Source organism: Drosophila sechellia, chromosome X (genome assembly GCF_004382195.2).
Source record: "Drosophila sechellia strain sech25 chromosome X, ASM438219v1, whole genome shotgun sequence".
NCBI classification, from domain to species: domain Eukaryota; kingdom Metazoa; phylum Arthropoda; class Insecta; order Diptera; family Drosophilidae; genus Drosophila; species Drosophila sechellia.
The window spans coordinates 16,686,906-16,698,366 of NC_045954.1; the positions used below are offsets into that span (position 1 = coordinate 16,686,906).

The 11,461-nt window shown below is 47.2% G+C and overlaps 4 protein-coding genes across 4 annotated transcripts; 2 read left to right on the plus strand and 2 right to left on the minus strand.

Annotated features, from left to right (window-relative positions):
* Window positions 1-502: 502 nt before the first annotated feature.
* On the plus strand, window positions 503-1,560 carry LOC6617955. Its single transcript, XM_002042227.2, has one exon. It carries the CDS (start codon window positions 736-738, stop codon window positions 1,432-1,434), a length of 699 nt encoding a protein of 232 aa, XP_002042263.1. The 5' UTR covers window positions 503-735; the 3' UTR covers window positions 1,435-1,560.
* A 61-nt stretch (window positions 1,561-1,621) lies between these two features.
* Window positions 1,622-6,084, minus strand: LOC6617956 (structural maintenance of chromosomes protein 3). The gene is made up of 5 exons (XM_032724118.1): window positions 5,980-6,084; window positions 5,788-5,902; window positions 5,573-5,712; window positions 2,250-5,369; window positions 1,622-2,175 (listed from the first exon to the last, which is right to left on the minus strand). The coding sequence occupies exons 1-5, from the start codon at window positions 5,992-5,994 to the stop codon at window positions 1,963-1,965; spliced, it is 3,603 nt and encodes a 1,200-aa protein (XP_032580009.1). The 5' UTR covers window positions 5,995-6,084; the 3' UTR covers window positions 1,622-1,962.
* A 271-nt stretch (window positions 6,085-6,355) lies between these two features.
* On the plus strand, window positions 6,356-7,993 carry LOC6617957 (ubiquitin-conjugating enzyme E2 G2). Its single transcript, XM_032724120.1, has 4 exons — window positions 6,356-6,650; window positions 6,713-6,794; window positions 6,868-7,127; window positions 7,432-7,993. The coding sequence occupies exons 1-4, from the start codon at window positions 6,608-6,610 to the stop codon at window positions 7,548-7,550; spliced, it is 504 nt and encodes a 167-aa protein (XP_032580011.1). The 5' UTR covers window positions 6,356-6,607; the 3' UTR covers window positions 7,551-7,993.
* A 1,266-nt stretch (window positions 7,994-9,259) lies between these two features.
* LOC116801945 (inositol polyphosphate 5-phosphatase K) lies at window positions 9,260-11,247 on the minus strand. Its single transcript, XM_032724119.1, has one exon. The coding sequence runs from the start codon at window positions 10,986-10,988 to the stop codon at window positions 9,462-9,464; it is 1,527 nt and encodes a 508-aa protein (XP_032580010.1). The 5' UTR covers window positions 10,989-11,247; the 3' UTR covers window positions 9,260-9,461.
* Between the last annotated feature and the right edge of the window lie 214 nt (window positions 11,248-11,461).

Sequence of the window (11,461 nt, forward strand, 5' to 3'; positions counted from 1 at the left end):
GGCCCGTAAATAATAATAAAAAATTCACTCTTATATTGTTAATTGAAAATGACTTCCTTTTCTCAAAAACTATAGCATACATTTCGCTGCATTGACATCAAAATTAGCCAATAAGAATATTTTTTCTTATTAGCAATTTTACAATCTTATTAACGTTAAACATTAAATTGGCAAAATCTTAAGTCTTTGACTATATAATTCACTAGTAAATTAGAATAACATTTGTATTCGTTTTTGTCCGAGTGAATGCTAGTTCATTAAATAAAAGTAAAATGTTTGATCAACTATCTGTCCTAACCTTTAGTTTTCTCCTTAAATTCAACTGTACCATATTACAATTATGTTTTAATATTAAATTGATAAATTTATTAAGTAAATCAAATATATTAGGATAAGAAACTAGCTATCCCGCAAAAGGGATATTTCAAGGCTCTGTCCACACTTATGCCGAATCCGTTGTATTATCGAGGAATTTACGCTATCGATAAAAGAAACCACCTAAAAAATCCATGCTTATGTCGAAATACGACACCGATTTAATATTGACGTAAATCTTGTTATTGTTTTGATCCAACAAATATTTAATAAAGTTTAACTAAAGATCAATTATCTGCCGTTACATCGGCATCAGACTTGGTCGAGGAACCAAGTCGCCCGTCCGCAAACTGGACGGAACATTCGCCACCTTGAGGTGAAACCACCGCCAACCGGCGTGATCGCTCTCAAGTCAAAACAATGGTGTCCAGCAGAAGTCCTCCGCCGAATCATGGTCCCTTGCCGGGGTCCAGTGGTGGCACCTCCCGCCTAGCCCTGTGCCTGATCCACTTCGTCCTGGCCGTGATCTCCGGCTGGGGACTGAAACGGAGCACCGGCAGCAAGGCGATGACTGCCTTTGGGATCTACTTTGGCCACAGCCTGCTCTGCCTGCTGCGACACACGCATCCCAATCCGGGCGCAGTTCAGCGTCTGCTGTGCGACAAGTCGAGACGTTACTCCTGCGTCCTATTTGTCACCCTGGTGGTGGGCGAACTGCAGACCGTGAATCCGGCCACCCGAATGGGTGACTTCTTCGGCGCCGACTGGGAGAGACTGGCCTTTGGCCTGTGGAGCGCTGTACTGACACTTGCAGTCACCAGCTTGTGGTTCGGCAACAGTCGCAGTCCGCTGGGTGCCACATTCATAAAGCTGGATGCCGCCCAATTGGGCCTCTGTGTTCTGTGGAATGTCCACTGTCTTTGGCGCATCGCCATCGTCGACGAGCACTGGTGGTCACTTGGCCTGGCCCTGCTTGTTCTGCTGAATCACTTTGTCCTGTGGCGACTGCCGCTACACTACAACATCAGCCAATTGGAGGTGGCCACCGTGGGCATGTGCTTCAGCACCATCTTTGCGCTGAATGCCATCCAGGAGCAACTGGACGCTGTGGCCAGCTGAGAGCAGCTGGTCGGGCAACCAGGGACTGGAGCCTTGATTGCCCAGCTCTAAGACACCACATTTAATTATAATATGCACGTTGTTGAACAATTTTTTGAGTAATAAACTAGACTTCTTATTTTGAAACAATTGTTGCAATGTTATCATACATAAATATGTAAGTGTGGAATTATTTTGAATTAGACGGTTTCCTTTTGCATAAGCTTTTTAATACATATTTTCGTTTTAAATATAGTTTAAATTACTTCTCTATGCGCTTTATTACATATTGATCTGGGTTTGGAGTTGCTCTACGCTCGGTTTTGTTCGCCGGCTCGATGTGTTTTACGCAACGAGCACGGCCTGGCCGAAAACGAACTCTCATTGTTAAGGAAAATTAAATGTAGCAAGTATCGTTAGAAAAAAAACTATATATATGTATACGATTCAAAAGAATGTGAAAACAAATCGTAGGCCTACGAAACTAATAATTGGGGCGAGAGATGGTTGTGGTGGGTTGAGGGATGAGGTTTTGGGCGGGGCGATTTCCTAGGCGTGGGTGCTGTCGTCCTCGACGAAGTCCTTGGCCTCCTCCCTGGTCACACAATCAATGTGGCTGACCTTATTTCGGAATCGCACGCCGTAGAACTTGTGCGCGTTCTCCAGCAATTCCGGCCGGAACGTTGTCGTAATGAACTGGGCAGTGTCGCTGAGCTCGTGAATCATGTTCGCCACCGCCTTTCGATGCATTGCATCCAGGGCCTGCACAAAACATAAGTAGATCATTAGTCAACGAACCAATGTAATGGGTAATGATAGTTAATCAGACGACTCACCTGATCTATCTCGTCAAATAGGTAGAAGGGAGCTGGATCGCACTTTTGGATGGAGAAAATGAGGGCCAGGGCGACAAGCGACTTCTGTCCACCGGACAACTGGTTCATCTCACGCATCTCAGCCTCAACGCCGGTGAACGAAACCCGAATGCCGATCCCTGTGAAAGCATCGGAGTTTTCCACCTCCTTTTCCATCTCGTCGCCATCGTTGTCCTTGGTCTTCAGGATGAGAAAGCCCGCGCCCATGGGCACCAGCTTCTTAAACACCTTGGTGAAGTTCTGCGCCACTTGTCGGAAAGTAAATTGAATGGCCTCCACCTTTTGCATCTCCAATGACTGAATGAGCATGTGGATCTTCTGGTCACCGATGTCGAGCTCCTCTTTGCGGCGATAGAGCTTCTCCTTCTGCTCGGAGAAGCTCAAGAACTGATCCAGGGCTTTTTTGTTCACATGGTTATACTTCTTCAGGTGCTGGTTTGCCTTCTCCAGCTCCTTGAAGATGTTCTTCAGGGACATGCGCGTGTAGGCAGGATCAACTAGCGGCACGGCGCCCAAGCTGGCAATCTTTTCCGTACACTCGTCGATTTTCTCGTTGAGCATGTTCTCCTTGGTCGACCATTTCTCCAGCTGCTTGGAATCCTTGTTAAGATTCTCCTCGGCCTCCTTCTCTTTGCGCACATGCGTTTCGAGCTCCTGCTGCAGTTCCTTTTGCAGCTGCACGGCCTCCGTTACCCGCTTTTCGATCTCCTCCAGATCGGAGTTGACCTTCTTGATTCTCTTTTCGGCGGAAACCAGTTCCGTTTTGCAATTGTTAAGCTTTCGCTTGCGGTCCTCCACGGAAATCTCCTGCAGCGCCTGGATCAGTTCGTCGCGACGCCGGAACAGATTGTTGATCAGCAGGTTGTCCAACTTGTTCTTGCGCACCTCGAACTGCATACGCTGCGTAAACGCTTCCTTGTTCTCCTGGTTCAGTCGACGAATGTCGTCGTTCAGCTGGTCAATCTCGCGCTGATCCTGCGACGACAACGTGGACATCAGCTCCTGCTTCAGCTCCGCCTCCAAACTAGACTTCGTACTGGTCATGGACTCCAATGAGGCCTTGCACTGGGCCAGTGAGCGCTCCTTGGGCGCACGATACTGCTCGATGCGCACCAGCTCCTCCTTCATCAGACGAATCTCGCCCTGCACCTTTTCGAACACATCCTTCGACTTGCCCTGCTTCGTTTCCGTTTTCTGCATCTCGGATACGATTGAGTTGATGTTGTTCTCGGTGGACTTGAGCTCGTTTCGCAGCTTGCTGAGTTTCTTTTCGAATTCAGCTATCTGGCTGGTGTATTCCGTGCGCTTCTTTTGCATCTCCAGGCGGGAACGGGATGTATTGAAATAGCCACCAGTGAGGGATCCCTTGGAGGACACCTGATCTCCGTCCAGCGTAACGCAATCCAGTCCAGTGCTCTTGGCCAGCTCGGTGGCGCGCTCCAGATTTCTGCAGATGAGCGTTTTTCCAAAGATATACCTCAGCGCCTTGTCGTGCTGTTCATCGTACTTCAGTTTGGAGATCATTGGTATGGAGTCGGGATCATCCGGATAATCGTGTATTTTAACCTGAAGGCGGTTCAGGGGCATAAAGGTCACCTCGCCCGGTAACTTCAGCTTATTCATCTCCTTGAGGATTTGCGTGCCTTCGTATTCTGATTCCACAATGTGATGGAATAACCGATTGGCGGCTGTTACCTCCACCGCCGTGTAGATGGTCTTGTCGCAGCTGAAGTTCTCTATGACGGGGCCATAGTAGGCACGGGCAATCTCCGCCGATTGGCCGCCACGTTCCACAAAGCTGTCGAGAACCTTGCGCACAGAATCGCAGCCATTCAGGATCGGCTTGCCGGCCATGCTGCGCAGCGCCTGGTCGGCCCGCGATAGCTCCTCTTTGTGCGTCTGCAGCTGCTGCGTCATCTGTGTCTCCTTGCGCCACAACTCGTTTCGCATGGACTGATGCTGGTCCTTGGTCTTCTTTAGCTCGTAGTACTTCTTGTTGTGCTCGTCGATCTGCAGTCGGAGCTGCTCCAGCTCCGATGAGTGCTCCTCGATCTTTTGACCCAGATCCTTTTCGGAGGTAGCGTCCTTCTTCAGATCCTCCACGAGTTTTGCGTGGTGAGCGATCTTATCGCGCGTCTGCTTGCTAATGGACTTCAGCTCGTTTGTGATCCACTTGTCGCGATCCTCCCTAGAGGAGAACTGCGAACCGCGACCCTGCTTGGCGTAAAGCTCCTTGCGCTTCTGTTCCTTGAGCTGCAGCTCTCTGGAGCAGTCCTCCTCCTTGCGCTTCATCGCCTCGTATTTGGGCTTTACGTCGTCCAGTTCCTTTTCCCGCTCCGCTATCGTCACCTTAAGGTTCTTAAGCTCCTGGTCAGCCCGCTCCTTGGACTTGTTGTCGCCCTGAACCTCGTCATTTAGATCGACAATGGTTAGGTCCAGTTTCGTTTTCTCGCGCAGTAACTGCTGCTGCTCCGTCATCAGTACGGAGCGCTCCTCCTTGGTGCTCTGCACTTTCTTCTTTGCCTCTTTAAGGTTCTTTTGCACATCCTTGATCTTCTCTTGTGCCTTCTGAATCTCAATGTTGTAGATCTTCTTTTTGTCCGAGGACGACTTGCGCTGCAGCTGGAGCTCGTCGAGAGCCTTCTTGGTGTCCTTCAGCTCGGTTTCGTAGCGTATGTACTCTAGCGTGCGGCGCGTCTTGTCCCACTTCTGGTATTCCTTTAGCTCTTCCTTCTCCTCTTCGAGCGTCTGGAGCCGGTCCTCGATGGTCTTTAGGTACTCGCTGATTTTCTCCACCTTGCTGTCCGTCTCGCGCAATAGATTCAACGACTCCTCCTTCCGTTCGTCGTAAACACGCGTTCCCGCGACCTCGCGGAGCAGCTTGAGACGATAGGAATCGGCGGCAGTTGCCATCTGATTGATTTTGCCCTGCTTAACAATGTAGTAGGGATTTGAACTGGAAAAACCAGCCGATTCCAACAGATTGACCACCTCATTGCGCGGCACCACCTTCTTGTTGAGGAAGTACTGGTCCTTCTTGGCGCCAATCACGCGCCGCAGAAAGATCTCTTCTTTGTCGATCTGTAAAATAAGCGTAGCGTCAGTTAAGAAATGGCTAGAAATGTTTGCCTATAAGTTTGAATATTATGAGAAGATGCTATGATCGGAATGCTTTAGAGGATTTTAAGCGATATGTTAGAACCAATTGACTGCATCTTCCAAGGCAGTATAAATGAGTTTTTGCAAAGACTATGTTTTCTGAGTCACTTTGTTTGATTACTCACTGGAACTCGGTTGTCCGAGTTGTCGAAGATGATCTCCACATAGGCGGAGATGACGCGGGCACCTGTTCCCTCGTGCAGAAGCGACTGGCGCTGCTCCGGCCGCAAGTGGGTGAACTCATCGCTTAGCACAAACTGGATCGCTGCAAAGTGGATGGGATAGCATTAGGGTCGATAAAATATGGTTAGCTGAATAAGCAATAGGAGCTGATACTCACCGTAGAAGAAGTTGCTCTTCCCGGAGCCATTACGTCCAACAACAACGTTATGGCGCTTGTCGAATGGTTCCACCACCGTCTGGTCCTTGTAACTCTTGAAGCCTTGTATAATAATCTAGAATTGACGGGGGGATTTCAGATCTTCGGTGTCCAACGGGTGGCCAGAAGCACGGCGGTCAGTTCAACACTCACCTGCTTGATGTGCATCTTATTATATGCGATTTTTTGCACAAAATCGCGCTCTTTTTGTTTTACAACAAATACATAAATAATATCGACTCAGGCAGCGACTTATCGATGTTTGCGTTTCACTATCGATGTCCCAACTTTGAACAGCACTCGCTTGCAATCGAACAAAAATTCATATTATATAAAAGTTTACGAAAAAAAATTGAAATTTTATACAAATTTTTATAAAAATTACCATCAATAATTGTAATATGTTTAATTAAGTAGTGTGAAGGTATAAAATACTAAAACAACGATAGCCGACGACACGCGTTATCGAATCGATCGATTACCCTTTCCAAATTCACTCAGTACAGATTTATTATTATAGAAAGACATTCGATACATTCGATATAAATAAACACGAAACTCGGTTTGTGTTTATTATATTACGACGTGTCTGCATTTTGACCCGTGCCAGAGGATCTGGAAAGTGCGCGATTGCCACCAAAACAAGCAGGACACCATTCGGGTGTAGAGCAGGTGGACAGGAAACGGAGGAGCAGCTGAAGGAAACGCGAAGGAAGTGGTCATAGTGGGGAGAAGGAGCCAGTGAACTAAACCATCATCATTACCATTGAGCACATCCAGAATGGCTGGGTCCGCACTGCGCCGCCTGATGGGGGAATACAAACGTGAGTCGAAAGTCCACAGGGCAGCAAGAGCTTTCTCTTACCACCGTTCCGATCCTCTCCAGAGTTAACACTTGACCCGCCCGAGGGCATTGTGGCCGGCCCCATCAGCGAGGACAACTTCTTCGAGTGGGAGGCACTGATTGCGTGAGTTAAGAACCCCGAACGATCGACATGGATCGGGCAGATTCAGCCATTAATTGCCCTTTGCCCTTTGCAGCGGACCTGAGGGCACTTGCTTCGAGGGCGGAGTGTTTCCCGCCCGGCTCATCTTTCCGACCGACTATCCCCTGAGTCCGCCAAAAATGAAATTCACTTGTGACATGTTCCATCCCAACATATTCGCCGACGGGCGCGTCTGCATATCAATACTACACGCACCCGGCGACGATCCCATGGGCTATGAGCTATCCGCGGAGCGCTGGAGTCCTGTCCAGAGCGTGGAGAAGATTTTGCTTAGTGTGGTCAGCATGCTGGCGGGTAAGAAAAAAGTTACACCATTTCATTTGTTCATTGTTCATTCATTTGTTCACTAGGTTGTTCAGGTTCACTAGATCATGCCAATAGTTCATTTCACTTGTTCATTCCTCAAGTTCATATGTTCATTCCCTTAGTTCATTTGTTTATCTATTATTTGTTCATTCCTTGGGATCCCTGCTCAAAGCGACTGATTCACATTGCATTTGCATTTAGTTTCATATGTTTGCCAACCCATCATCAGTAAATAGGCTTTCCTGCCTGCCCAAACCAAATAACTACTGATGTCGTTCATTTTTGTCCACAGAACCCAACGATGAGAGCGGCGCTAATGTGGATGCAGCAATTATGTGGCGCGAACAGAGGGATGAGTTCAACGCCATCGCTCGTCGGTTGGTGCGCCAAACCCTTGGTTTGCCGGCGTAAATGATCAGCACGTCGTACTGAATATGAACCATATGCGTCACCGTCTATACTTTTTACCCTGAACAACACGATTCCAACAACTCGCTAACCCATAGTTTTCTCAAAAATCCCTCGTCGGGCTAACGCGACACGTTTCAAATTAGCAAAAATTAAGAACCTAACGTCAAAATCGACTTACTCAAGTTTATCTAGCACTCTGACGGCTTCACCGGACTTAACTGGAGGGCCAATCACCTGAAGTACATCACTGGTTGTTGGTCACGAGGCCTGGTGAAGGCGGTGTGGGAAGTTGGCAAAAAATAAGTGAAAATTGTAATAATTTATATTATTAAATGTTTATTTTTTATATTTTCGTTGGATATAATTTGTATTAATGCTTTATAAAGATGCTGTTTTGAAAAGTGAAATAGAAATTACGAACATTCAAGTGCAAATGCAAAGTATTCGAAGTGATTGAGTCGTTTGATTCGTATTAGGCTTTATGTTTGCTTTATATAGTCATTACACACTTAATTCGACTGATCATTAACTGAAATCCAACATGAAATTGTCCTATGTACTCATAAATTACTACACAATTGTAAACGTTTTCATTCGATTAAGTAAATTGATTAATGTTCACTTTGATAAGGCATACGACTGTATGTATATATATATTTATATGTTTATAGGTAGGTGGTAAATGCACTCCCATGCGTACATTGGTTAAGTGTCCACTGGTATGAGCGTAATATAGTTATCTAATAGTTGCTGAAGGTTACTAAGCCACACGAATTTCAATTGACCGAGCCCGCATAAATTTATTCTCTCTTTTTTTTTGGTTTTCGGACCACAGATGGGCTCGAAAATGTTTACACCATTCGATCGTTCGAGTACAGTGGGCACCAAAGACTTTTAGGGCCCACTGTACGTTTCACCAGTCAGTCGATTAAAACATTGCCAATTAGTGGGAGTGGGCCAGCTCGGATTTCCAATGACCCACTGTACGGTGGGTGGAAGTCAACGCAGATTGCTTGAATTTTCTGCTTGGTGGTCTATTTGGGTTTCAGCTATCGTTATGGTGCAGTTCTTACCTAAAATACCCTTATATAACTTTTATGGATTATATACCAATCAGATAATGGAAAAAACATCGCATTTCACTATAAATTTGAAGTCGCTTTATAAGAATCTTTACGTTTCAGGAAAAAAACCATTTCTTTTTGTTTAAAACAATAAAAATCTTACGTAAGTTGAGCTGTTTTTTTTTTTTTGGAATCATGGTTAAAAGGTTCACTTTTCTTTTTTTTTTGTTATTTTAAAAATTAAATACAATTTGCCTACGTTAAATAATTAAATTAAGATAAAATTACAGTTATACTTTGCTACTATTCAATATAATATCTTTTCTCTATTTATTTGGCTTGTGAGGCATTCAAAAATATCACTTTTCAGACTCTGGATTCTGCCCATTTGGCTTACTTTCACTTAATTCGAACTCAAATTTGAAGAAGAGCTCTCACCTGGCTAGAAGATTCAATACGTTTTTGCCTGCTACTGGCCCCACTGTGCGCGGGTGTGTCATAGTGTAAATATGTGACAGTGAATGTGGCGTAATTAACCTTTTGCAAACCGGTTAAATACAAATATCTAGTGCCATGACACCGTACAAATAAAAATAACAAAATGACCGCAGAGCAAATAGAACATATGCAAACGAAAAAGCGGGATTCAGGCCGGGAATGGGTGAACTTGGTAGTAAACACAAATATTATTGGTTCGATAATTGTATAATTACATAGGGGAAGGGGGCGCTGAGTCAACAGCTAACAAGCAAACTTAACACGGTCACATAGGGTCAATAAAATTAGATCGGCACGGTGGTTAGGGAAGCGGAGACTAAAGAATAAAGATGTCCAGAGCCTCGGCTAGCTAGTCAACATGGTAATCCGTCCGATGGGGCGAGCCGTGCCGCTTCTCCGCCACAAAGACGCCACTGACGCCGGCCAAACTGGTCACGCCCCTGACTCCGGTGCTGCGGAAATATATCAACAGGTACTGCTCGCCGTGACGCAGTTCCACATCGTCGGCGAAATCTAGCCGCACCAGCTCTTGGGCATTTGCCTCCTGATGGCGACGCTGTCGCTGGCGATTCCTGTGATGATGCCGACCACTTCGATGATGCGAGGGCGTCTCAAACGGATCCGGTTCTTGATTGGAGTCCGAGGATGTGGGCGACTCAGCCTGATTGACATACTCGTAGGCTACGTAATCCGCCAAACTGGCGTACTCAGCCGGAAAGATGCCAATCCAGTCGTTGGGACCCTCGTCGAACTCTGTCTGCTTGCGGTACTCCACCGTGTTCTCGTCCCCAATCTTCCAGAGCGACAGAGGCGAGAACACCACGCCGGGCGCCCGTACATTCGGGTAGAGCTTGAGGGTAAAGTCACTGGTCACCGGCTTGTGATCACTGATGGTGTACAGGGGATGGGACTTATACGAGCACTGCTCAATGGACAGCTGCATGCCGGGCTGCCGGTTCAGTGGCTGCACGGCGTACATGATCCGATCCGTCCAGGCTGGCCGCCGCTTCAGGTCGTACTCGGAGGTGCCCTCGCGGAACTTGAAGGTGGGCGGAAAGGCGGGCAGTCGTTCCTGCAGAACTTGAAAGGCCTGCTGCGCCTTCTCGCGAACTTGGTACAATTGATCCCGCTGGATTAGGGCCTCGTGCTGGGACTCGTCGCGTAGCAGCTCGCGCACTTCCGTCGACGAATCGCTGCCCTGCAGTCGGAAGTTCAGATCGCCAAACCAGAAGACATAGTCGTGATCGTAGATCTCCCTATACCGCTTGACGTGGTAGTGATGGTTCTCCAGTATCTGCTTGTAGTCCTCGATGCGCTCGTCCAGCATATGGTCATGGGCAGACAAATGGGCCACCACAAAGGCCAGGCCGCAGCCGTAAAGGGTGAACCTGACACTGACGGCGCCCTTGTTGCCCCAAATGCCCCCGAAACCGGTCCTCGTGAACTCCGCCTCGATGTCCTGCAAGTGCTCAACGTGCTGCCGCCTCACAAACATGCTGACCAGCAGCCCCTGCATCTGCTCGGTCTTTACGGCCACATAGTCGTAGTTGCGTAGCAGTTCCTTCGCCTTGTGCGTCCACGGATCCTCCTTGAACAGGCCCAACACCTGTTGCTGCGGCTGGGCGTTGACCTCCTGGAACCCCAACGCATAGATGTCCGGCAAGTGGGCATTAGTCTCTTTCGTGTCCTTATCCACCGTCACATCCTGCAGTCCCAGCAGATGGCGGAGGGATATGTTCTCCGGAAAACGACTGCCCACATTCCAGGTGACCACATACACCCGGTAAGTTTCCAGCTGTTGCTTCCCTTTGCCCTTCGATCCGTCCGGCTCCGAGTCCGGGATCTTGGGTAACTTGCTAGCCTCCGTTTGGCTCATTGTTGTTGGACTTGACAAATCGAAGAGATTAACCCAACTGGCTGCTCACAGCAATCAAGTTGTTTACCCAACCGATTAAGGCTTTATTGTGTAAGTCGATTCTTTATGCCTTTGTGGATTTTGTCCAATCTGGGTTGCTGGTTAAGTTGGGTGGTGAACAGCGGCGAGGGCGGTCGGTAATTGCTGAAAATATTGCAGCACAAATATTTTTTAACACTTGTTTGCCCAGCAGCAGCAACAACAACTGTGCTACAACAACACGACGAACACAATAACAACAACTAGGGGTGGCAAAACTGAAATGATGACGATATCGACTAGCGGTATTTAATTTCCAGCCCTAAAAATGTAAATTTCTTAGGCGTTAAAAAGTAACATATTTTGTGTAATAAAACAATTTAAAAAGTACAGTACAGTAAGAACGACAGTAGTCAGTAGTAGTATAGTCTAGATATTTTAAATTGGCTTGCAAA

Excerpts from the sequence above, each read along its gene's own strand:
- LOC6617955 (XM_002042227.2), top strand. The coding sequence starts at position 736 with ATGGTGTCCAGCAGAAGTCCTCCGCCGAATCATGGTCCCTTGCCGGGG.
- LOC6617956 (XM_032724118.1), bottom strand. Across the intron at positions 5,713-5,787 it reads GAAGAGCAACTTCTTCTACG|CGATCCAGTTTGTGCTAAGC; the intron begins GTGAGTATCAGC and ends TCCACTTTGCAG. Across the intron at positions 2,176-2,249 it reads TATTTGACGAGATAGATCAG|GCCCTGGATGCAATGCATCG; the intron begins GTGAGTCGTCTG and ends TGTTTTGTGCAG.
- LOC6617957 (XM_032724120.1), top strand. The coding sequence starts at position 6,608 with ATGGCTGGGTCCGCACTGCGCCGCCTGATGGGGGAATACAAAC. Across the intron at positions 6,795-6,867 it reads GAGTGGGAGGCACTGATTGC|CGGACCTGAGGGCACTTGCT; the intron begins GTGAGTTAAGAA and ends TGCCCTTTGCAG. Across the intron at positions 7,128-7,431 it reads TGTGGTCAGCATGCTGGCGG|AACCCAACGATGAGAGCGGC; the intron begins GTAAGAAAAAAG and ends TTTTGTCCACAG.
- LOC116801945 (XM_032724119.1), bottom strand. The coding sequence starts at position 10,988 with ATGAGCCAAACGGAGGCTAGCAAGTTACCCAAGATCCCGGACTCGGAG.